This window comes from Drosophila persimilis, unplaced genomic scaffold (genome assembly GCF_003286085.1).
Source record: "Drosophila persimilis strain 14011-0111.01,24,50 unplaced genomic scaffold, DperRS2 tig00000124-arrow-pilon, whole genome shotgun sequence".
Classification (NCBI taxonomy): Eukaryota; Metazoa; Arthropoda; class Insecta; order Diptera; family Drosophilidae; genus Drosophila; species Drosophila persimilis.
Genome location: NW_020825294.1, coordinates 11470953 through 11497086, shown reverse-complemented (window position 1 = coordinate 11497086; position 26134 = coordinate 11470953). Strand labels below are relative to the sequence as shown.

The 26134-nt window shown below is 40.6% G+C and overlaps 1 protein-coding gene across 1 annotated transcript; it reads left to right on the top strand.

Annotated features, from left to right (window-relative positions):
* The first annotated feature begins 7476 nt into the window (after window positions 1-7476).
* On the top strand, window positions 7477-7855 carry LOC113565509 (accessory gland-specific peptide 70A). Its single transcript, XM_026987746.1, has 2 exons — window positions 7477-7608; window positions 7683-7855. The coding sequence occupies exons 1-2, from the start codon at window positions 7491-7493 to the stop codon at window positions 7736-7738; spliced, it is 174 nt and encodes a 57-aa protein (XP_026843547.1). The 5' UTR covers window positions 7477-7490; the 3' UTR covers window positions 7739-7855.
* The last annotated feature ends 18279 nt before the right edge of the window (window positions 7856-26134 follow it).

Below are 26134 nucleotides of genomic sequence, written 5' to 3'. Positions count from 1 at the left end.
ATCAATCGATATTTTATTGGCGGTTTCATAATACGGATCCAGGCGGATAAGTAGTCGGCGTCACCAAAAGAACCCATTTTTAACCACACATATGTAAATAATTTTTACGATCAGTGTTTTCTATCAGCTGAGAAAGCTTCAGTCGGTTAATAATTTTTTCGGGAGTTTTAATGATTAATTATCTAATGATGTATATGTTTAAAGGAATATATATATGTATATTTGCACCTTTCGGTGAAATTTGAACGAATTTGATCGAATTCTGAACTATTCGGAAAACGGAAAAAATGCAACTCATACGCATCAACGTACAAAAAATCGGAATGATATTGGATGAGCGCAGCGTAGGATGAAACAAGCAGCGAGAGATGGCTAAGGCTCTAAATATTTCTCGTGAACGTGTTTGGAATGTTTTACGCGAATATATTTAAATATGAGTAATCTTTCGTCAAGGAGGATGCCGCGATTGCTCTCAGCGGAAAAAAACGCCACCGCTCGAAAAAGAGTTCGGCATTGTCGGCCAACAAAGTGAGGGCTGGAAACTGGAAAAAGGCAGAACCATTATTGGAGAATACTACTCCAATCTTTTGGTACGATTCGATTAAGAACTGATGAAAAAAAGCACATGACGAAGAAAAATGTCTATCAGTTTCACCAGGACAGCGCTCCCGATCACAAGAGCGTTGTCGCCATGATAAAAATGTGTGAATTACACTACGAAATTTACCAGCCCCCCCTTCTCCAGATTGGACACCCTGTGAATACGTCTTTCCAAACTTAAAAAACGGCTAGGTGGAAATTTCAGAAATTTCAGTCTGCAAAACAAACGACTCTTTTGAGCGCCTGCACAAATCCTATTTATGGAAGTTATTTACAAATTTTGCTAACCATTTATTATGTTAGATAAATATTAAAAAAAAACGTGGTTTCTTTGGTGGCCAGACCACATTCGTAGCTGTATAAGTTTTATTATTATACCCGATACTCAAAATGAGTATTGGGGTATATTATATATTATTTGTGGTAAAAGTGGATCTGTGTAGCATCCACAAGGAATCGTTTCCAACCCCATAAATTATATATATTCTTGATCAGCATCAATAGCCGAGTCGATTGAGCCCTGTCTGTCTGTCCGTCTGTCCGTCCGTCCCCTGCAGCGCCTAGTGCTCAAAGACTATAAGAGCTAGAGCAACGAAGTTTTGGATCCAGACTTCTGTGATATGTCACTGCTACAAAAATATTTCAAAACTTCGCCCCGCCCATTTCCGCCTCCACAAAGGGCGAAAATCTGTGGCATCCACAATTTCATAGATACAAGATACGCAGATTAGTAGGGGATGACTATATGTTCTAGAGTGTAAAATCTGAACAAGATCGTATAATTATTATAGGCAGAATCAAAAAAACAATTTCATTATTTCTCTTTCTGTGTCTCTCTAACACACAGGTTTCATGGTCGGTTTTGCCAATTGCAAAATATGAGTTCAAGGATCTCAGAACCTATAACCTATAGATAACCACCATATCTATCAGATTGCTGAATCTGGATCAGATCAGATCATTTTTATAGCCAAAAGGAACAAATCAATTTGCAGTGGCTACGCAGCGCCCGACGTCACGCTCAGACTGATTTTCTGTCTCTCTCGCACGCACTATTTGTCGTTTCGTTCAATATTCGCGGCGTCTGCCGGAGGAGAGCCATACTGACTTAGTATCGGGTATAAATGTAGAGTTGCGGTGTCCGCAGCAACTCACAACGTTTCGCCTCGTTTATGATATATTGATTTGTCGATATTATAATATTGCAATAATTTTCAGCCATTGCCGTTGGTAATTAAAAGCCAATTTCTCACATTTGAACTCATTGATTTGGCAAATGCCTCAGTTCAGAGGCTTGAATTTAATGAATTTACCATAATTCAAACGAAATTCATGCCCAATTCGTTGTTAATTCATGCAAATTCTGTTTACTCAGTAGAGCGCCTAACCTAAGGGCAATTAAGCTAATATAAAAAGCGATAAACAGAATACATACTGAATAACCAAGCTTGCACAAAGCCAAACAAAAATGAACACGAAACCGAGTGCTAAGCGAGTCATTTAATCTGCATCATTAATCAAGAGGGCGTACGCTCTGATTATGCCGCGAAATCAGAGCCCAGAATGCATTAAATTTCTAACAAAACAAAAAATACGAGTGCGACAACAACTCTCTCAGAGACACACAATGTTAATTTGGTCAATGGTTTCTGATAAAATCGATAGCCAAATGCGAGCGGAATTTTCACCTGTAAGGCCAGCAAATAAACAAGCTGAAAATTGCGCCAAATGCAGAGCAGAAAATTACTCAACTTTAATTAACAAGTTTTCTGCACGGCACGCTATAGAATGCGCCGTAAATGCATTTAAATTGACTTTTTTGCAAGTGAATAGCAATTAAAATAATTATACATAAAGCTCTGTCCAAATTGGATAGCAGCAAAAGGACATCAACAAAACTATGCCATCAACAGAAACCAAACTCGAGCAATCTTTCCATTTTATACAATGGCTGAAGGAATTACTATTTTGGTTAGACAGGTAAACCGTTAGTATATATATATATGTATATATAGCTGCAGATTTCATATTGTTTGTTTTTTTTTTATTGTTTTTTCTAAATTCTAGATATAAAATTTAAGTCGCAATAACGGAACGGAATAAGAATGCGATCGATGTTGGGACAGCTCTAGAGAAAGTTTATGATTAACCTAACTGTTGACACTTATAGTCGAGGAGACATACATACATCCTAGATAAAGAGTATTCGATGCAGAGTCTTAAAATGTTATGAGCAATAAACAATCAATTTCAACTAACAACAGATCATTAAGTCTTTATTCGGTTAATTCATCCTGAATACCCACTGTGGCCATGTTGAATAATCTCATAATTTTAATTGACCTGGATTGCTCAGCATTGTAGTTGCTGTCTTGTGCTTATTACGAGCATTTTTGGCAAATTATTCAATGCAGTAAATGGGTGGCATTACACATTCCTCTGGTTAAAGCGGCTTAAATAAATTCCGAAGGCTCAATGGGCGTTACAGGGCATGGCACACACACATTCTGAGGCAGAAATAAAGCATTATTCCCCAACAAAAGATAAATTCCAGTCGAGTCAAGGTCTGCGCTTGTCTGAACGGCTGATGAACTGACCATTCGGATACTGGCCTAGGCATGCAGGACGAAAAATGTCAATTGGGCTTCAAGTAGCACACACACATATCTTTTCCTGCCCCTCTGGCTCTCTGTGCCTCTGAGTGCCTCTTTCTCTGACCTTCATCGTGGAGGAGGCATGCTTGTTAGTGGCAAAGCAAGTTAAGAGCTTGACACTGATGAGTGTCAAATTAGTCCAAGCAAAATGTCAAACAAGAGGCCAAGTTGAGGGTTGGTCGAAGTCCAAATATTTTGCATGCCAGGGAAAACTGGTCTGATTTTGGGAAGTGTACGAGTGAGTAAATTCCATTAAGACATCAACTACTCGTACATTATGCTGCAGCGTTTTCTGGGGAAGTGCACATCTGATATTCAAAAGTGGAAACCTCATTCCGTTTCAGCAAATTTTCCAATGCATATTCATAGGGGTATGCTTTGATGCATTTCAAACTACACAAAATTTTCTTGCTGACTTGCAGCAATAAAACTTTATTATTACGTTGCTTTGCTTTTTTCTGTTTTTGTTTTATTATTCTGCTCTCTCTGACTCGTTTTGGCAAACATCAAATATGATTCGAGTATTCGGAGGCAGGGAAATTCTAAAACATTTACATAAGTGCTAATTTCCTAATAAAAATTCAAAAGTAAATGCAAATGCAAATTGCGAGTGGCTGGGGGAGAGCACAAAGTCAGACTCTCGGAGCAAGAGTCGCTCGGCTCGGTATATTTATGCATGAATGGAATTCAATTTGCATAATTAAAGTAAAATGCATAGCCACTGCTAGTAAATTCATAAATAATCCAGCAATAGTAGTATATGGATTACAGCACAGGAGAGAAAAAACAAATCATTTCTCAATGTTTACTACACCATAGGAAAATTATGCAAACTAAAATGTAATAAAATTGAATGTCAAAAGTCGTGTGTTTGCCCAAATGATTCAATTGTGATTATGCTATGGAAGCTCCTGAATGCACAAAAAACTCAGTGGCGAAATATTAAAAGTCATCAGAGCGTATGAGTGATTGTCATGTGCCCGACTAAGTCAACCCATTAAGGCTGTCTAGCCCTAGTCATTAGGTATAATGGTTTCCGAGCATGTGCTGGTCGGTAATCCATTGGCTTATCTTACCCCTACTCTCGCCTCCGTTCCTTATAAGCTCGGCCATATGTCGGCTGCTTGGCCAAAAACTTTTACGCATGCCACGTCCAGTCCGAAAGCCATAAAAGAGTTATTAGTTTTAATGAGGCTGTCCGTCGAAAAAGATCGCCCGTATAGAGCTCTTGAAAACTCTGTCCAATTGTTGAACGATTGCGGCCGACACTTGCAATATTTTATATTTATTTGGAAAAAATATCGGTATTCATTTACTTCTTGCACATTCAAAATTGCTTTTAAATATGTGTACTTTTGTTTCCATTTGTTTGTCATTGTGTGCTGTAAAAATCAATTGACCTAATTTTGATGGCTTTGAAATTGGTTTTTTGTCCCGCACGAAATGCCATTGTTGGAAAGTATTTTAATTATTTTATATGACATTTAAAGGATTTGCTTTTGGTTTTTGTTGCTTCGTTTTTATCTCTGTCCAATTTGTTTGTCCCCCCAGGACTTTAAAGTGAATTAAAGTATGATAGCATAACACAAACGAAGTTCAATTCGAGTTAATATTTATGGGCTCTCCATTTGAACAAGACACTTTCATGTTTTATTTTTGTTTCTATCATATGCAGAAAAGAAGAGTACTTAGGACCTGGTATTATTTGTTTACAGTTAGAAACTCACGCTCATCAAATCTGGACTTCAATTCTGCTGAATTATAATGCTATAAAAGAATCATAATCGTAACCACATATCGATAATAATTAGGAAACGTATTGTATTGACAACCATATTCATGGCATTTCTCAACGTAAAACTTGATGTACTTGTACATTATAGGAAGCTGTCACTAAAGATATCTCATAGGGAATTGTAAGTGACTGAAATTGCTAAATATTAGCAATAGGTAAGCCGGACAAGAAAAGTCTCTCAACTTATGAAGCAATGAAACTAAAGTGTGATAAAAATGGTGTTATAGTCTCACAAATTTGTGAGTAAGTATTAGCCGGCGCCGCAGAAGAAGGAACAATGGCTGGAAAATGTAAAAGTCATCGAAAATCGATATGCCATGATTTGTGATGTTGCATAATTAATAATCGGATTAATTGTGGAAGGCGACGGCTCACCCGTTCCTTAATCAATCGAATGCGTTTCTATAAACATTCGATTTTTTGATTTGATCAAAAACGAATAACTTAGAACTAACTAAGTATATATTTTATTACAGATCAGGATAAATATTTTTTCTGCATATAGCTTTAAAGAAATTCATTCGGGGAAAGAAAAATCCAGCCTCCACGTAATCAGCGACCCCAAAAACCCCCGAGCAACGAGTCTCAAGCAATTCCGATGAATTTTTCAAATTAGTTTCCCCCATTAGTTTCGACCACTTTTGTTTTTTTCTGGTGGTCTGTGATATCATATTTAAAAAAATAAATATTAAGAGTACGTTGTATTTTAGTTGGAAAATATTAATCTCTCAAATCTAAAATTGATCTTATTTTCCGGTTTATTTTTTCTAAATATTTACTTTGAAGACTGTGTTGTTGTATTCTTGTTGTATATGTAGGTACTTTAATTTGCTGTCTTTCCAGGTTTCGGTTGTAAAAATCGATGGATTAATGGTTAAGGTGCAGCCGTTAGACTAAATGCCGCATTTTGCCGTAAAAAAAAATATAACACGAGAAACTAATTCATTTCAACTTTTGCCGAGTTTTCCAAGTCAAAATTTAAAAATAATCCGCAAAAAATTTAATTTAAAAGCTTAATATTTTCAAGACGGTAAGTTTAAGCTACAAAGTGCCTTGGTCCAATATATATAGTCCAATATATAGCTAAATTTATCAGCTTTTCAGAACTGCAAAGTTCAATACAACCAGATGCAAGATACTTTAGCTATGTGAAAAAAACGCTCTACGTCTGAAAAAAACAATACAAAATAACGGATTTTTTAAATTAACAAAAAGAAAAAAAAAATTTTAAACAATAAGCAAACAAAAAAAAAGTCGGTTTGATGCACAGCGGAAATGTTCAGTTCATTACGTTCAGTTTTTTTACGTTCTTCCTTTTTTGCAAATTGTTGTTACATTTTCTCATGTTTCTCACTTCGTGCTGTTAAGCGCACAATTTAGTGCATTGCCGAATCTGGCTGCGTCAACTGTTAGCACAAAAACGCAATCGGTTTTGAGGTTGGGTTAAAAAACCAATTATTGATGGAGAATACACAAGCTAAATTGACCTGTTGTCAAATTTATGTCAATGCTTCAATAAGTAATCTTGTTTTTCCTTTAGATATTAGTTTTGTGATATTAAAAGCTGTTTAGTTTTCATTTCAGCGAGGAAAATTCTTTTGTTTTGAAAACAGAAAAATCTTGCGTTTTATGAAAACGGGAGCACAATTTAAATTACCGGAACTGATCATGTGCATATGATCAATAAAAATAAACCAATATTTTTTCCCGAGACTACTTTCCAAATTTATTGAAACTCAGCCTATTTGTAAATATTTCTGCTATTCCCTCTTTTTACTCACAAGGTTCGTTGGTAAGAAAACGGCATTTTCTCGCTCAAACTTTGACCTCCATTTTCCAGCGGCTACCCAGGACAGGCCAGGCAGGCAGGAGGACTGAAAACGAACAAGCTGCAAGTTCTCTTCTCCGTTCCGTCTGCTTTCCGCCTTTCACTCTTTCAGCTCCAGTTGCCGGACCGTCGATTTCTTGCATGAAATTTATTGGCAGCCAGTGCCATCGACCGGCAACAATGCATCGCTGATTTCCATAGCCTGAGGGGTTATGGTTACCATAAAATCATGCTAATTTCAGTGACTGAGCAATGACGACATATTATGGCCATCGAATTGGGGGATTTTAGTCGTCCCTCCAGCACTGGCTTAGTTTCATCTGTTCTCAGACCAGACTTTGGAGATTACATGACTTTTGGTAACTATAATCATCAGATATGGGAAATGACACCACCGCAGCTGGTGTCAAATGTGTCCTTCAATACTCGTAGATCGTATTCACTTCCGCTATTACTAATAATCGTATCTAATCTGAGACATTAATCTGAGACGTACCATATCATAAGCACATCGAATGGGTATAGTAACCATGTATTATCCAACAATTTCTGCTTATAAATAGCCTAGCTAATAGACTACCTCGAACCAGACTCAAAACTCAGACAACCAGAAATGAAGGTCGCAACTTCAGCAATGCTACTCCTTATGCTCGTGGAAGCGGCTGTGGGCGTGCCGGCCTGGGGCCGTATGACTTCGCGAAGGCCAACGCCAAAGCAAAGCCAAGCACAATGTAAGTAAATTCGGCTGATTAATTCCTCAAACAAAATACATTTTTAATCGGACTCTTCTCCTTCTCGCCAACAGTTCAGAAATGGTGTAGACTTAACTTTGGTCCGGCCTGGGGTGGCAGGGGATGCTAGACAAAAAGAATTCATCTAGGATGCAGCTTAGTCGTACTTAACCATCGCAAATCTCGACTGAGTAAATAAGAAAATATATTTTCTTGTCAGATTTGGACAGACTGCACCGATTCTTAATTTTTTAAAACCTTTTCTGTCTCAATTGTCTGTTATTTGTATCTCTCTGTAGATAGTGTCTTATTTCCACAAATTCCAATCTTTCTATACTTTATCTATTGCACTCTCAGCAACAATGGACAAAAATTCGTATCTTTATTTCAGTTTGTGTATTTTGTCCTTTATTTTTTGTTTATCTCTGAAATACTTTGAACTCTTTTAATTGCCTAATCACTTCCCCAGCTAGCTATATTATGATATAATCTCAATATAAATTAAACCATACCCAAGGCATATCGAATGGTTTGTACAGTTCCATACATGGTAGTTCTTCTTCTTGGGAGTTATGTTCCACATCACATGGTAACAGCCCAATTGTAAGGGAATTGGGGGCTACCGTAGACCGAGAAGCTTACAGAGTCTCCAACACAGTAATGCAACGATTTCAATTGGCAAAGAAATATACGTTTATGAATATATGAATAGAAAAACCACGCGCTCCTTAAAATCTCAAGATCTCAAAAACTATTAAATTCTCAAAAAAACTAAAATATTCACCCATATTCGTTCAAAACTGTTCTTATATCATTTTAGACTGCGTATATTTTTAGCTGCATTGTCTGAAAGTTACATTAATATTTATCCTGCCGATTAGGAAATATTGAGTTTTGAAAAACACTACTCATATATTAAAGTTATTTGATCTGATATGGTGATTGGATATACATATAAATGTATGGCCCCGGGTTTTCCGTATTGATAATTTAGTCCAGGTTGCCAGTTTTTATTATAATAAGTCTTTATTTATGAATGTTTTCGAGTGAGACTTTGGCACCGAATTAAATGGCGTTGAGGCTGTGTTCTCTCCTCTCTTTGTTCGACGGCCGCTTCTAGTCTCTCTCTCTCTGTTGCTTGCTCTGTTATCTCTACAGACTCTGTTGCTCTCTGTGGCTTCCTACCAAATCCCTCATATGGCTAACAGATCAAAAACTTTACTGCTGATCAATAATTATCAATAAATCCCCTTGTTATTTTAGCTGGTTTACCGATGCCATGGTGCACAGATTTACTGCTCGATTCACTGCTACAACTTTGACAAAGTAACCGTCCGCGATGCCTCCGATTCTGAGCTACGTCGAGTTCGATATTCGGAAAATTAACCATCGCGACTCTAAACTTTTCGACAACGACTGTACTTTCTTATTTTTCTCATGTGACCTAATGCCAATAAATGTGATGTTTAAATTAATTTGAAAGTGTTCAATAGCTAGCTGAATTAATTTGTTATAATAATTAGAGCTGGCATAATCACCGAATAAAATGCAAGTTAAATAACTAAAAACCAAACAAACATGTTTGCATTCAATTAAAATTACAAAGCCCAGACCTGGCCCAAACAAACAAGGCTGGAATTGAGCGGCACTATGGCGTTGGCATTATGCTATTAGAGACAAATTAAAGGTGAGCTGCAGTCTCAAGCTGATTTTGTGCACTCCAGCACACACCACACAGAGAATATGCAATTATGCGTTGCAGAATTTGTGCAATTGGAAAAAGCAGTTAATTAAATTTGGAAAGCATGATTGCTGGGCTGAGTTTGGGTTGAAATGCGAATGATTTTAATCAAGCTCATATTCAATTTATAAGCTCAGCAGCCTCTCAGTCGGAAGCGTTTAATTAAGCGAAGCGAGATATTCCATTTAAATATTATTACTTTAATCGTGCCAATTTGCCAAAGGACAAAAGGCACAAAGGATGTGGGAGTAATCAATGAGGGAAAGGGAAAGGAGAAGCGAAGCAGAATTGAAATTTCGGCAAGCTTTTTAAGCGATTTAACATGCCATAAAATACTCGTAAATATGATGGTCAATAAATGCGATAATAAAATGTGTTCAGGAAAATACAACTATAGCAGAAAATGCTTCCTCAGGGACATTCGAAGATATACACGCACACTTATACGCATACACACATGCTTCTGCAGAGATATGTGGATATATGTATGTACAATGGACCCGCATCAGAAGAAGGAAACCATTGAAGCAATCAGGCAGTCCATGACCACAGTTACTACATTCCGTCCCATTCGAATCCATTCCATTCCCATCCCATCCGAATCCCATCCGAGTCCCCTTCCGGCTCCGGCTCCAGCTCCTCTATTCGATTATGATAAAATGCCTTTAGGTGACCACAGCATGCAAAAGATGGTGGGGGCGCCGGATCGGGATCGGGTTTTGGAAAGACCTCCGAAGAGCCCAAAATAATAATCGTGCGCATAAATAAAACATTTTAAATCAAGTGGTTTCCCCCACATTCGAAATAAGCAAACAAACAAACAAACAGACAGACCAAACGGAATGGGAAAGGATACAGTCCTGCGAGTGGGAGGAGAAAAAACTGAAATTGAAAGTCAAGACATGAAATATTTATGTATTGTGGGTTCTCCGAAAGTTTTGTGGGTGCGTTGCCATCTTGGCATGTTTGCTATTTGTGGTTTATATGCCAATAAATAAAAACCTTTGGCCAGGCCCACACCATACCCACACCATACCCGAGCAACAGACCCAGCAAATTTTAAAGTGTGTCCGTTCGGTGCTCACCAAACTGTAACCAAGTGAACCCACCAATCTGTTTGGTCTGAGGCTCTCCTGAATGACCCTCACTCTCACTGGGACGAACAAATTGTTAGTTGAACTTTGCTCTGGCCGAGTTCCGTTCCCTCTTGATTGAGCTTTTGGTTTTAAGGGTCTCCACCGGCCCCTGTGCCCGCACCTGCACCTCCAGCTCTTGTCCGGCTCTTGTCTCTGTCAGCAAACTATTTGCACTTGGTTTTGGCTATAAAATTGCATAATAAATGTAGCTACAATTTTTGCTCTGGCCGATAAATGTGTAAATTATTTTCAGTACTTGTTTCTGCTCTCCACTTCAGTAAATTTGAATGTTGAGGAGCTTTCTTTTTTGTCCTCTTGGAAAGTGGCAGATTGGTCGGATGAAGTGCATCCAAGTACTGTACTATGGAATGGAAAGGTACTCACATTCAATGGAATCAAAAATACTAATCTGTAAAATACAGTATTTTCGATGAAGAGATTTTGTTGTTTTGTTATTTTTTGCATACCCGAATATAGTATATTCTTGATCAGGATCTGCAAAATACCCTTTGTTATCTGGACGTTGGATGGGCAAATGGAAATTCTTTATCAAGACTGCTCCTCAGCTGTCGTTTGCTTTCTAAACTTTCTAACGCAACTAACTGGTTGAAGATCTTTTGACCATAACAGCGATTCTCTTTGATAAATAGGTGTCAAAATGATGCCAACTAAAAATTGACTTGCCTTAACATGTAATAAGATTATGATTAATCTTAAAATTGTATTCTCCAAGGCTCGTATAAAAGAGAAGGCTTACGACATCCCTTATTAAATATTACTAAAACCTACAAGAACTCTCAGTATTTTTCGTATCAGTCTCTTACAACATAGTTTTTCCTCGTTCTTTTCGTCATGTAAGCGGTTTTGTGGACTTCCCATACATCGGTGCCCATCCACAAACAATGTCGAGCGACCAACGCCATTGTGTGGTCTGTGAAAAGAAAATTTCAAGGCACAGCGGCAGAAGGACTCGCTAAGAAGTTAATCAGAATCTGTCAGCAGTGCCGGGGGTATTCAAGGAGCCAAGAGACCGACTTGGCTCTTGTGACACTACCCGGCAGGACGGCATTCTCAAAGAGATTTCTTAGCCTGGGGCAAGCATGCTACGAGTAAGGCCTAAAATGGGAGATGGCAAATGCTGCTTAGCCTTTCCGAGATCGGCCGACAAGTTATTTAATTTATTATAAAACATTGATATATGTATTATGTTTATTCATGCCCCATCTACCAGGGACGACCTGCTTCTGCTCCTGCTCCTAGTCCTCAGCCTGCGCCTCATCATCCTCATTGGATGTTCTGGTCGCCTGCCACGAGGAAATGAAAAAGTTTTAGGCTCAGATGCTCCCTCCTAGGAAGGAGGTCTGGCGAGTGCCAGAGGCGACTGCCTTTTTGTGTTTTGCTGTTGGGATCCGCCCAATCTTCCTCCCCCGACCTGAGGGTCTGTGAATTTTCACTTAGGCTCTTTGCATAATCAAGATAAACGATAAGTAAATTTATCTTTATTAACAAATCTTTAACGTGGCCTGGTAATTTATTTGCGGTCTCGGCATCGCCTGGCCTCTGTTAAGCAAACTCTCTTCGATTGCCCTTTTTTCGTTTGGCTGGTCTTTAAATTGACTAACGGTCTACAGTTTTCACTCTCACAGGTGCGGGTTCGGTAAGGTCAAGCAGTCAGTTTTGTTGGTTAGTTATTACACCTAGTTTATCTTGCCACTCGGCAAAGGTTCGCTCGACGGGCTGATGAGGTTTGCAACGTTAAACAAAAGTCTCCTAGAAAGTTTGAATACAATTTTTTTTAACCTCTATTAGTAAAAAGATAATCGATATGCAAAAAGAGGAGAAATTAGTCCTAAGTGAAAGGAAGAATCCAGTTTCCGTACTTTGAAAGCATGTATCAATATCAATTACTCCCTCAAATTATTCCTATTCCAAGAACGATAATTTTATACTATGTATAATATTTCCTTATTCGGCTGTCTCCCAATATAAGTGTTTCCTTGGTTGTCCCTTGCCCTAGCGGAGCTACGGTTCAAACCGTTCCGCAGCAAACACGTTCCGCGGAAACAATCATGCTTGCAATAGTTTCCTGCCTGATTGTAAAGCGATTATCTATATGTATGGCTTAAATATGTGGATGTGCAGCGCTGGTCTGTCCGGCTGGAGTCGCCTAGCCGTAGCTCCAGGGGCTGGGCCTGGGCCCGGCAACGGCAACGGCTGCAGCTCTGCGGCGTTCCTTTCACGGCATAAAGGATGTGCAGCCGGCATACATGACTTCCGTCTAAGGGAAAATAAAGAAAACGAATTGAGTGCAGGACAACAGCGACGGCAGGAATGATGGAGGGAACGCGGAGGAAAAGCATCCAAGAATGCCACTGATTAAAGTCAGCCGGGAAAGCAGCACACACACATGCACACAGGAAAAAAAGGAGAAAACCTGGTAAGCGACTAAAATAGCTTCGGTATTGGTTTACTTTGCCTCTACCCATAAAGTAAATAAGGAATTCGAGATGCAGTCAGCACTGAAAGGAGCTAAAGCAGAAGCAAAAGCAGAAGCAAAAGCAGAAGTAGTTGTTGGAGAAGCAGCAGTTGCCGTATCCGTACTCGGAGGATCTAAAAAGGCATTAAAGGATTACGTAGCTTGGAATTTACTATCATATGGCGATTGGCAACCTGCATCTATGTTCCGCTTGCTGCCATGCGGAATTTATAAAATATAAAATAAGTATTAAGGCAAACGCAAACGACAAAAGGAAATTAGAAAAATTGAGATACACATCACAAAGAATTTGAAATAAAGTATGGGTTCCTTTAACTTCTGTAAGTGGATTTATCAGAAACGTTGAGCATTACTGTTTGAGGATACAATATAATACAATTATACTCTCTTTTACTTCGTATAAGACCGCTCGTGCATCGCGTTGCATCCAATATAGTGATATTCCGACAACGAGTGCGGTCGTTTGACATTAGACAATAAAAGTGCCCACGTTTCCATATTATAGTCTCACGCGTAAGTTTAATTTAAAGAATAACAACTTGATATCCCTCAGAAAATTGAATTGTCTGATAATCTTTTGCAAATACCTGAGCAATCAATCAATTTCCGCACTTTTGTTGTTCACCGTGATCCACTTATCCCAGGCAGCCACCCAGTCACCCAGCCACCTGTTCCGCCGTCATCCCAAACACAATCGCACAAATAAAACTTCAATTAATTGAATATCAGAGAGTAAAGTGCCCACAATTCAGGCCAAACCATTTCATTTGCCCTCGACTCTGCGGCGTGGGGTGAACATTATACGCGGCTCGGCTTGGATCGGCCAGGCTCGTCGCGTCATTCAGGACATGACTCAATCCAACAATCATCCCAGGCCCCAGGATGGGGAAACAAAGTATAAAGTGATAAGACCAACAGAGATGGCGGGAAGAGATGAAGATGGAGGGAGCTCAGCACAAGCCAGGAAACAAGTGAAACAAGCCATATAAAAGTTTTTGCCCACACAACAAAGAATGGTTCCATACATACATATGTATGTGCATATGTATGGGAGAGTATGGGAGGGTGTGGCTGTGGAGAAAGTCCCTTTTATTTGGCCGCAGCTAATTGTTTTTCGTTACGCTACGCATACCAATGCATTTAGCCATTGGCCAGGACCATAACTCTCGAGTGTTTTATGGCCTCACGCACGGCAGGACAATATCTTACCGCCAGATATCCTTCCCTCCATGCGGACAACAGGGACAACACATACACGAGCCCCCGTGCGGCCGTACACCCGTACTCCACACACTTGTGCGTGGTCCAAGCCATAAAATAAACCATATACGGAAAAGCAAACACTTGGAAATTTATTAATGTTTTGGTCAGCAGCTCAAACTTCAATTCCGATTGCAATTCCACCTTCAGCTCCGGTTTCCAATCACAGTTCCCTATGTTGACTCAATCTGTCAAAAGCTTAAAATCTCATTTAACGCTCTCCGTGCTTCATTGCCAATTTAATTGGCTTTTGCCGTATTACTCGTAAGAAGAATCAAACCCAAAGACAATTTAATTAATCGAAATGGAGAAAAGCAGCATACTCTTACTTTAAGCCATGTGCAGTGGTCTTTCAGCATTACTCTGCTGAGTAGTCCACGAAACAATAGAAGACACAATTCACATGTCTTTGTGTGAGACCATTGTTCATTACTGGCTGCTCCACGCCTCGTTTACCTTGGCTTCACTCTCACTTTGTCTCTGTCTTTGTCCTCCTTTCTGCCTTGCTGCTCTTCCTTTGCTTTGGCTCCTCTTATGCTCCCCCATTTTCTGTGCGGAGAACAAACATTTTTGTGAAATGAGCCGCAATAAGTTGAAAATGCTTTATGGTTTCAATTGTTGCTTTCTGGTGTGAGGATGAGAGCATTTTTGGTGGGTTCATTAGGACAAAACGGCAAAGGAACTAGCCGCGGGACGCTCGAGTACATCAGTGAATTACGAAAATTAACGAAAGTGTTCACTTCAGTGCTCACCCTGGATGCGATATTAATTAGTTTAATTTCCATTCAATGTGGAGAGTTTGTTTACAAAAGTTGTAAACAGTTCTCAAAAGATCTCTCTGTCGACCCTAAGAATTATTTAGATCTGTAAAAAGCTCTTTAAGTAATCATTTACAATTTTTAATAGTTATAATAATTATGAATCATTTCCTCATCGTTTCGTTTTAACGAGAATTAAAATTTTGAACTAGCATTTACCCATTACAATGTTCTGTGACAACATTTAGTTGTTAGGGCAAAAACTTTATTGCAATGTTAATTGTGAAAATTAAGCTGAAAAAAGAAAGATGAGCACAGTACGGCAGTGAGATACCCTATATCCAAAAAATTTGAACACAGAGGCTAGCCTCTTGCGAGTTCGTTTGCGAGCTTTTTGCGACACAACAAGTAGAGCTCAGACAAAAGTCTCGCTTGCGAGCTCGTTTGCGAGCATTTTGCGGAACTTTCGCAAAAGGCATGTTTGTTGGTTTGCTGGGCTATAACAATGAGTCAAACAGTTGGGTGTAATAGTATTCTGATATTATGAAATTTGCCGGAGGGGCAAACCTTCGTTTTATACCTTTTTCTTGTTTTTCTGAATTTGATGAGGGCAAACCTTTCCGTGCATCTGAAAAGTATTTACTGTATATCAAATTTTATATACCCGTATAGTGTTTGGACTTTGCCCTATTGCAAAGCTATTCAATAAAAATTGTATCCAGCGTTTTAAACAGTTTCGCAAAGGCCATGTACCCCTCTTTCTCTGAGAGTACCGAGTGTATCCAGTTTCCCGCCCACTTACATCCCTTTTGCCGCAACGAGCCCTAAACACAGGAAAATAACAAAATGCAGAACATCAGCAGCAACAACAGGAACAGATACAGGAACAGAAACAGTAACAACAAGGATGGCGCAATCTGGACAGCAGTAAAAACCACATGCCAACACTTAATGCCAACCACGCTAGATGGGGGCTGCTGGCCAGGACCAGGGCCTGGCTCATATTATGCTTAATTATAAGCGCTTATACGTATGCATGTCCTCATGCCCGCAATACAGGCCAGGCTGGGCAGTTTCCAGAAGCACTCGCACTCCTCGTCCGAGGCTTCTCTGGAGCAACTGCATTGACCAAAAGTTTGGTGCACCAAAAAGTTTTCCTTGCCGGCAGCTTTATGTCAAAGCAAAGGGCGCCAGCAACAGAAGCACACAAGAAGCAGGACTCCTGTCATGTCTTCGACATGGCCGCAGAAAGTTTCGAGCAAGGGGTCGGTCTAAGTACGAGTGGTGGGCTACAGATCGTGAAGCTTATCGCTGTCGTTCTTTATGTGGTAGCACAGCCACAAAGAAAACACAAAAATGCTATTAATGTTTGTTTTCTAAAAGCTCTAAAGCCGTAATAAAACCAGAACTGGAATAATATATATCTCAATGTGGCATATGGGATAATATGAAGTGGCATAACGCACTCAAGAAGACTCAAAATATAATGAATATCAGCACGATTACATTTCATACTGATTTGGACTCACCATGGAATATAACATGATTAAGAAATATTCAATAACAGCATACTGTGCATATTTCCTTAATGTTCTATGGCGACTTCCCCTTCTTATGAGTATGTATAGGGAATATTTTATGACGACACCATTAAAGTTCATTACTTAAGGTTTCCTGCAGTGTCTGCGCTGCCATTTTGTTGCAGCATGCAAATATATCAAAACTTGAGTCTGTCTATGCCCGGGTGGAATCGTCGCCGAGATGCCCAGACTCCTCGAGACTGCTTGCTGATGCTGAAGATTTATTATTTATCAGTGCAGATTGTGCAACTACTTTGTTGCTCATTCCCCGAACCCTTCTCTGGGGCTCGGTCATGTGTGCAGCATAAGATTGCTTAGACACACACACACACACACGCACGGAAGCAATGTGAGGTCCTGTACTCTAGCTGGGGCATATGTAGGTATATCCTATGGCGGGAAATCTATATGCATTGTCTTGTTGCAGTCTGTGACTCAAAATGCAGATTGTTTACTGATGCTAGATGGTATTTTCAATGGCTTCTTGCCATGTCTCGAATTGCCAATGGATATTGCCTTGAGTTTGTTTTTGCTGCTGCAGTTCTGCATACGAGTACGAGTATATGTGCAAAAGAGCGGATAGATGGGATGACTTAGGTATTAAAGAGATGGAAAAAGTTCGCAGTTCATCATCATCATAGTTATCATAGGGCATCACTGGGCAAATAAATCGAGGCAAATACTCCACAGTATTATTCCTCGGCTATATTTTAATCCGCTTCGAAAGTCCAAGTCAAACACTTTCTGAAGGAGAACAAAGGGTCGACTGAGCCTCCGGCACAATTCCACATGACCTTATCTTCCCTCAGTGCTGCTAAACAATTCAATTACGGGCATAAACAAACAAACAAACAAAAAACAAGGAAAACAACAACAAGAAACTTTGCCAAGTTACTGGAGAAAACAAAAATTAAATGAAAATGAAAACTAGACACGCAGACGGAAAGCTGAAAATGATCTAAGTATTTCGTGCAAATGAAAGCAGAAAATTCATTTTTTGCCGCAGTCAGCTGACATTATCTGTGCCTCCTGCCCCGGCCCATGCCCCGGCCCATGCCCCTGTCCATGCCCCTGACGCTCCCCCTCCCTGACCTGCTGCTTCTTCGCTGCATTTAACTAATTGCGATAATTAATTAGGACTAACAACTGGAGTTGGCTGAAAGTCTGTGCAAGCCAGTCGACTGCATCGGGGGAACGGGAATAAGGAGAACAACAGCAGGAACAGGAACAGCAATTGCGACAAGGAACAGCCCAGAGCACGTAAAGAACGCCTACGGAGAAGGAGGTGCCGACCCCAGGTCCTGGATGTGTGCTAAGAGCTGGGGATTATCAAATTGATATATAAACTTTGCCTTCTGGGCTTTATGCATAATGGTGTTAATAGTCTTACTTGACTTTCTACTTTTACATGGGTCTTCTCTTCGTGTCGTACTGCGGTTAAGTTTTCTTAAGGAATAATTATCCCTCAGTTTACATATGGGGCATATACTAGTGAGACAGCTTGTTGTGTAAGTTGAAATATGGCTACATAAAAAATGTATCATTTTATGTAACTCTAGTAGCTACTAGTGAAATGGTTTTGATTATTATAAATTCGAAAAATCGAATGGAGAGTGAGCGAGAAAAACATCCGAAATATTTGATAACTGATAAAGTTAGTGACGAAACCTGCTTCGATTAACGAAGGCTAAGACGTTGATTCTAGCTGATCGAACGAAGCAAATCGGTGTTCAAACTCCACCGAATCGATTCGGTGCATGCAGGTGTTTAGTATGTTTTATTATATAGTTATATAGGGAATATAAAATGAGTCCCCTTAAACAAGCCTCTTACGTGCCGTTTGTCGTGCTTTAAATATTTCCTTCAGTTAGAATTAATTACTATCGTACCATGCAAACGATGACCTAATAGTACAGATAGTTCGTCCAAAGTTTTCCTTTGCAGGAGAATTTCTTTTACGCTTAAATACTTTTAGAAACTCTTGCGCTGCCAAGGGATTCTTTCATTAGGGGAGTTTCTGCGTCGAAATTAATTTCACTTCATTAATTAATGAGATTTTCACGGGCCTCTCGCGCGGTGGGTACCGGCACTGTTCTCCTCCTGTTTGACAACCACACTCAAATAGTAATCAAGTTTCTTTCACTTGCAGACCATGCATGAAAAACTCCCAACTTGTTTTCCAAATGCTGACTTTTTCACTTCAACACTTGGGCCTTCCACGAGAGGCCCAGGGGAGAGATAGACACTGAGAGAATGGGAGCGAACTCTTTCGCCCCATCCCCCTATTTTTGCATAACAAAGCGACAAGCAGGGGCAGTCTGGCAGGGGGAGGGAAAGAGGCAGCGTTGCAATTTATTTAATAAAAAACGCGATGTCGACGACCCACGCAATTGAAACTTTTTCAACCGCAAAATACTAAAGCATACTTCTAGGCAATAACGTAATTCAAATGCCCCGTAGACGACGACACCAACACAAACTTTGCACATTTTTGCCCAAAAATAAAAAAACCAAAGGGAAGGATAGATGCCCTTGTAGCTCGATCGTTGCAAGTAATAGAATCTCGCATTGCGATCCGATTTGTATCTGACTGCAGTGTTTGCCGCTTGAGAAGATTATTTTCAGGAATTGCTTTCCTAAAGCGCCTATCCGATCATAGCGACTATGAATATTTCAGACAACGTAAAGATAGTTGGGTGATAGCTATTTCGGCATAGGTTAAACATTGTTTGACTAGTGTTTAGACTTCAGTCTTCAAGTCGACTGTTGACAACAAATGTTTATGGCTTTTTGGATCTCGTTTCAAACTCATCATACCCAATGCAAGGGTATGGAAAACTGAACTCAGCTGAAAACTGAAAACACTCGCACAAGCAGAGAAAAACTTTTTCCAAAAATGGCGTAAATTGTTGGGTCCCCAGAAGCAGAACCCTTTAGTCCAGCCCCCTTTGCTGCTCTCTCCTGCCGCGCTCCAACCCCATCTATTCTTTGGGTAAATAGTGAGGAGCAGAGGGTGACCAAGTGGGAAAGTCAAAGCCTTGCGCGGCATTTACTAAAATATTCATGGCTTGGTGCGTCGACACTCGTCAGCGAAGGGGTACGAGGGGGGGACTGGCCCAGAGATTTGGTGGAAGTAGGGTCGGAAGGTCGAACTGCTAACTGGCCTTTGGACTTGAATTGGTTTCGGCCCGGCCCGGTCCCGCCGCTAGCTCGCTCGCTCGCTCGGCATTTTGCTCTTTTTGTTTATGACACGAATGAGCGAAGTTTTTGATATTTGTTGATTGCTTTTCGGCTCTGATTGTGGGCGTCGGTGGCATGTTGATGAAGTGGGCATGGTCAAACGGGTAGAAACAAATCTATTTGAAATTTTGATTTCATGTTGCTGCGAGTCTCAGTTTCGAAAGTTGTTTAATTGTCTTACACAGGGTGACTTGATGAGAGTCGGGATCAATATTTATTATAGTTTCGAGTCGAGATTTCCGTCTGACACTAAGTAAACAACATATATTTGTTTTTAATAGTTGGAGCTTGTCTTTAAAATACTGGAACTGGTAATTCTTATAACGTATGTACAATAGTTCCACTCAATCTATTTATTTTTCTAAAAACTTCCATTAAATTGTATTTCGATTCAGTTACTTAGCCGCTGATTCATCGCTCGTGTCTCCACATATACCCCTTGCGCTTTATCCCCCATTAACAACAAATTCTCTCCAATCAAAACACTTTTCTTTTGCATTTCCCACGCTTGATAAAATAAACGGAGACATTGGCAAATGTTTTCCTTGCCGGCAGTGCGAGAGACTGAATTACTTTCGTGGAAATTCCTTTGTGTACTTTCTTGGATATGCATAACGGAACTGAATCACATTTCAAATATGTATGGGTGAAGTACAGCTACCGGTGGGTACCACCACATTTAAATGGAGGAGGCTTATGGAGCTTATTACTTGAGACGCATTCGTTCCTTCCTTATCGCGGATTCAGTAAAATTTCGTGAAGAAGGGGAGGGGAGTGAATACGAAAACTAGGAAGGAAGGAGAACATATATTATTTGTTGAATAAACTAACGCTAGGACTATACACTTTAATATATAATTAAAAAGAAGTATGGAAGAACCGAAAAACTTGTAAAACTACAAATAAATTTTTGAATGTCTTATCCAACAGGTCCTTAATAATATAACTCGATCTAAAACAGGTTCTTTCCTCATTTACGTGGCATTTTGATTTTCAAGCTCAAGCCCTCTCATATCAAGATTCAATCTAATTATTGTAACTACTCGTAGTTATGGTCTCCATCTGGTGGGAAATTGACTTTCTTAGATAATCGTAACTAATTGCGAATTCCGCAATGCGACCTCCAACTTCACAGTGTTTGCTGTGGCCTCAAAAGCAATTTGTCCATTTCATGCCATAAACTGGCCAACTAGAATTTCGTAATAGCCCCGATAACAATGGGCTGGCTGGCACATCAGCATCAGCATCAGCATGAGTACGGGTACAAGCAAACTCACCTTGAACGACGGCTGGGGATGGGACGGGACAGGAGATACACAAAGATAGCCAAGGATAGTTGGCAGGTTGGATTAACCCCGTTCCTTAGCCGCAGTCGGCGACAAGACACTTGAATGGCAGTTGGTGGATGTTGAGGTTGCTTGCTGGCTGTCGACTGATGGGCTTCTGGGCTACTGGGTTGCTGGACTGCTGGACTGATAAGTGCTGGTTATGAGGGAGCCAGGGCCAGTACTCGTACTCGGGAACCATTTAGGTCCATGACAACAAATGGCCATGCCAAATGGCTGTCAACGACAGATGCTTCTGTTCCTGTAGGTTCCGCCTGCTGACGTCATTTGCATTTGCATTCGCTCTCTTTCACGTACTCCGCTTCGGCTGAGGCTATTTTTGGCAAATTTTGATTGATTATTGCATAATATGGTATAAATTTAACGTATTAGTATTTATGCATAATTTGTATATACATACATAAACCCATTATGCGAGTAAAAATATCTCATAATCTGCCATAAACAATGACAGAAAAGTTTATAAATATCTGCAATATTCCTCAATGCAAATTGATTGGCATGGACGTAAAAAATATGCGAACATGGCCACCGGAAATGAGCAAAAACACAGAGACTGCGAGGGTGGAAAAAACGTGCAATAAGAGATGAATGGATGGATGGATGGATGTAGATGGAATCGTGGCTGTGTTTCACCTATTATTGTTGTTGCTGTCATTAATGTTCGATCTTTGTTGCTGTGCTTTATGGCCGCATCCCCTGCTGGGAAGCCCGACTCGTTTTGGCCCGTTGATTACAATTCGCTTCCGGCAGTCATTAATTTTTATTTAGCACATTTTCGGACTCCACGAAACTTCCAGGAGAGAGAAAGATAGACTGAGGGTGAGAGAGAGAGAGAGAGAGAGAGAGAGAGCGAGAGAGAGAGAGAGAGATGGTCAGAGAAATCGGTGGTTCCCCGTGCAGAGGTAAGAAAAATGGCGCAAGGACAGCCTCGAGTCGGGAATATGAATAAATTATGGTTATGTGTGGGCGTTGGTATGGTTCTCTCTCTCCCTCTCTCACTGTCCTGTTCCCTCTCTTCCGCCACGTGTGTATGGGTGTATGGCATGCGGGTGTGCGTGTGGAAGTGACGGAAACGGAAAGTGTGTTAATTTCCGACAGCAAAATGTTTACGCTTCTGATGGACGTGCAGTGCAATTGATTTCAATGGAACGGCGGCACAAAGAGAAAAACTGCTGCCGAAATTGAGGCCCAGAGGTGCAACATGTTCAGCAGAAACACGGAATGATATTTTTATTTATTTACACACATACAAAATATTTGTGGGAAATATAATTTTTAATATTTACGTACATATATGTACAGATATAGAGACATTTTATGTACCAGTTAATAAGTTAATTTAAGATCATAGGAGAGTGTGGTTCTGGCAAGGATGGACCTCATTCCTATAGTTGTTCCAGATGCATAATGTTCGTCCATGAAAATCGCATGGAAAGAACTCATTTATTATTCATTCAATATTAATTCAGGCATTAAAACACACTGCGATGACCTCTCCAAAATATATCATTAAAAAATACTTTCATTTTGCATTAACCAAACGCCCATATCCTGTAGAGCTATCATTGTCCGATTTATTGCCACCAAGGGCAATGTGGGGCCACTTACTCCCGTACCTCTTGCTCGCTCAGTGCCAGAACAAAGGCCCAGCTCCATCAGCTCCAACAGCTCCGACACCTCCGATGTCCGCAGGTGAACTTCATTTGCATATGTCGGCTTCGCTCAGCAGTTTTCCTTTTTTGCCCTCTTTTCCATCACTTTTTTTGTTTTTGATTTTTCCTCACACACATTTTTACTCCGCTTGCCTCCGATTCAGTGGTGTGACCACGCCTGCCGCTTGCTCTATTTGAACGCCTCCTTTTGTTTATCCTTTTCGCCTACTTCTCTTTGTTTTCCCGTACATGCAACATGTAAAATGCATTCGAGCTGAACTTGTAAGGAATTGCTAGGGAAGACGAGTTTCCATTATATAAGTATTGGCAAGTATTCGTACATATATGAATCTGCGTGCGTTGGGAAAGTGTTTAATATCCATTACCATCGAGAAAGGAAATGAAAAGCTATCCAATATTGAAACTGAAATCGCTGACGCACCATACTTAACAAATTTAATTTTATTGGAATTTCGTAAAAATCAAAAACAATATCTCAATACTAATACAAATTAGTAACCTTTAAAGTCCCTTCAAGATTAAATGTAAAATATATTGCAAACGGATCGGTTTTATTACAAAATTTGGAATGAGTTTTCTATGAAATTATACAATTAAATATTCGTGACTTCGGTTTAAATTTTGCTGGCAATTGCTCTAACCGCCTAATTGTTGGGACAACAGAGTCATAAAAGCCCACTAGCAACAGGTGGCACGGTTCCGAATAAAACTCGGGAAAAAATAACAATAAATTGTGCAGCCGTAGCCGTAGCCGGAATACAGACATGACCCAATGCCGGACGCCGGCCCACGACATAACATTTTACGAGCATCACACACACACACCCGTGTGCTCTTGCGCACGCACTTAGGCCGCCGTTTCCGTTTCCGCTCGGTAAATGTTTCATTTTGTTGTTTTCGGGGTTTCTTCTGTTTCGTTTCGCCTAAGGGGAATTCCGAGACCGAAACCAAGAACCGCCGCCTGTCACTCACTAAACGACTCCGCAGTGTATGTGTGTGGGTGTGTGTTGGGCAAAGTTAATGTCCAACATGCTTGTCCATATGTCAGTTAGTACTGCCCTTCCCCTTGGCCTTCCGCTGGCAGGTTGTCCAAAGACCCACAGTCGCAGTGGCCGCGTATGGGTAAGAGCCATGTGTTGGCTTCCGAGACAAAATGGCTTAAGTAGTCACTTTTTGTGCTTATGCCTGGACTTTGGTTTAATTAATTACAAGATTAATGTGGCTGTGCCAGTGTGGGTGTGTGTGTGAGCGGCATGTGTGCGAGTGTGTCTGGCCACACTGTTAGACGTTGGACATTTGGTAAAGTGCGTGTGACGCTGTCGCAGATGAGTTCATGCCACATAACAGAGCAAGTAATTGCATTCACACCCCACGCATTTGTCATTAGCGATGTGAGCACGGTGTGAGCGAACGACCCGTCGAGTGTACATATAGTCATATAGAAGGGGAATGTAAGTAAACTAATGCCTGACAGTGCATTCATTAATGCTTTTCTATGCTTTAAAATGAAATGATCATGATCAATACTTTATTCGTATTTTTGTTATATTTTTCACAAATTTAAAATAACTGATGAATAGGGATTGATCGCCGAGGCATATCGTATGTTATGATGTCATGCTTGATCAATTCTTTTATCCTCCTATATAATGTTCGTTATTTCAAAAAGTTCGACACTGGAAGTGACGGGACAATGCAACTGGCGCATAATTAATTCAAAAGATGTAATCTTTATTACCGAATTTTAAGCATTATTTATTGTCGTGTGTCCCGCTGCTGTTTCCCGCCAATATCCTCTCTCCTCCCTCCACCCATCGCTCAATTCGTTTTTTGGTAGATGTCAACATTTTAATTAATCCTCCGGAACGCTCAATTTCAGTGCGGTTTTGTCAGTCGGCATGTTAACAATCATCCAGATAGGGATGTTTCCCGACTCCCCCTACTATTAGCCCCACTGTAACTGACATCTGTCAACACTCATTAGCTCAGTGCGTGGATGTTGGTACTCGTGCGGGTATTTTATTTTTTGGTGATTGATGTGACTGTTATTCAAATATATGTATGACACACGAAAAACATGGAAAGAAAGCTTTAAATTTCATGTACAGGACAGGCCATACAATTTTTGATATTTGAGGGAGCAGCAAGGCCAGAGCTGATTCTCGTAGAGGGGTTTCTCTACTTTACATTCAAATGGCGTGCCAGGGCAGAGTCCTCTCCTCTCCTCTTCTCTCCTCTCTTCTCCCGCCCTAACCTTTTTTTGCTAAAGAGCCTTTCAACTTTCGATATGTAATCCTTTGATTGATGCGCCCAACGTCAAAGCACGGACTCACCCATGCACACGCCCGCACACAACACCTACGCCTCCTGTTCGCCCGCCCATCGGCCTTGGTCCTGGGCGGGAGAATGAGTACGAGTAGAAGCAGGAGCAGGAGCAGGAGCGCCAGCAGGCGGAGCAGCAGTAGCTACCAAAATCAACGCCTATGCAAATTTACCGAAGGACGAAGGTGAGACGAGAGACGTCTGATAGAGAGATGCGAGTGGCGGTAGGGATTTGAGAGTGGGGCAGATACAGTGCAAGAGTAAGAGTAAGAGGCAGATGAGTGTTAGACATATGATGACAAAGACGATTTTCGCATTTTTGCTTTTTGATTAGCCAGCCATTGGCTTGGGAATCCTTGCAAGGATGCGCCGAGCGAGGAAAGCTGATGCCGGCTCGCCTATAGTTCGTTCCTGCTCTGTTTTCCGGGCCCAAGTGAATTTTCAGTTAAGTTGGGGAAACTGTAACTGTAACTGCAACTGTGGGACTAGCCGTAGCCCTAAACAGCAGCAGCCACAAAGCAAGGCATTTGATTAGCCCAAATGGAAATCATACAAAGCTGTCCAGGATGAATGCTGCAACTGCAGTTGCTGCAGCCTCCGCCTCCGCCTCCGTCTGCGGAACAAAGCCGCAAATAAGCCTGCACAGACAACAGGCAAAGTGGAGGCAGTGCTCGCACTGCCACTCGGACATGATTCTCTTCTGGAACTGGTGGCGACTCAGCATAAGGTTCGATCTTCGTTTTGTTGTGTGATTGGTTCGGCCTGGAGTGGAATATTGTCAGGAGAGAGGTAATTGCCTTGGAACCGAAATTCGACTTTCGACGTTCGGCATTCGGAATTCGACTTTGAGTTAATTGTAATTGTAATTCAATTTTTGTATTTCCGTATTAGGATTTCAGTTTTTGGTCCCCATTTACAGATATCCGTTTTCGGACAATTCCCGTCGTTTCAAGAGATCAAACTGTGCAAT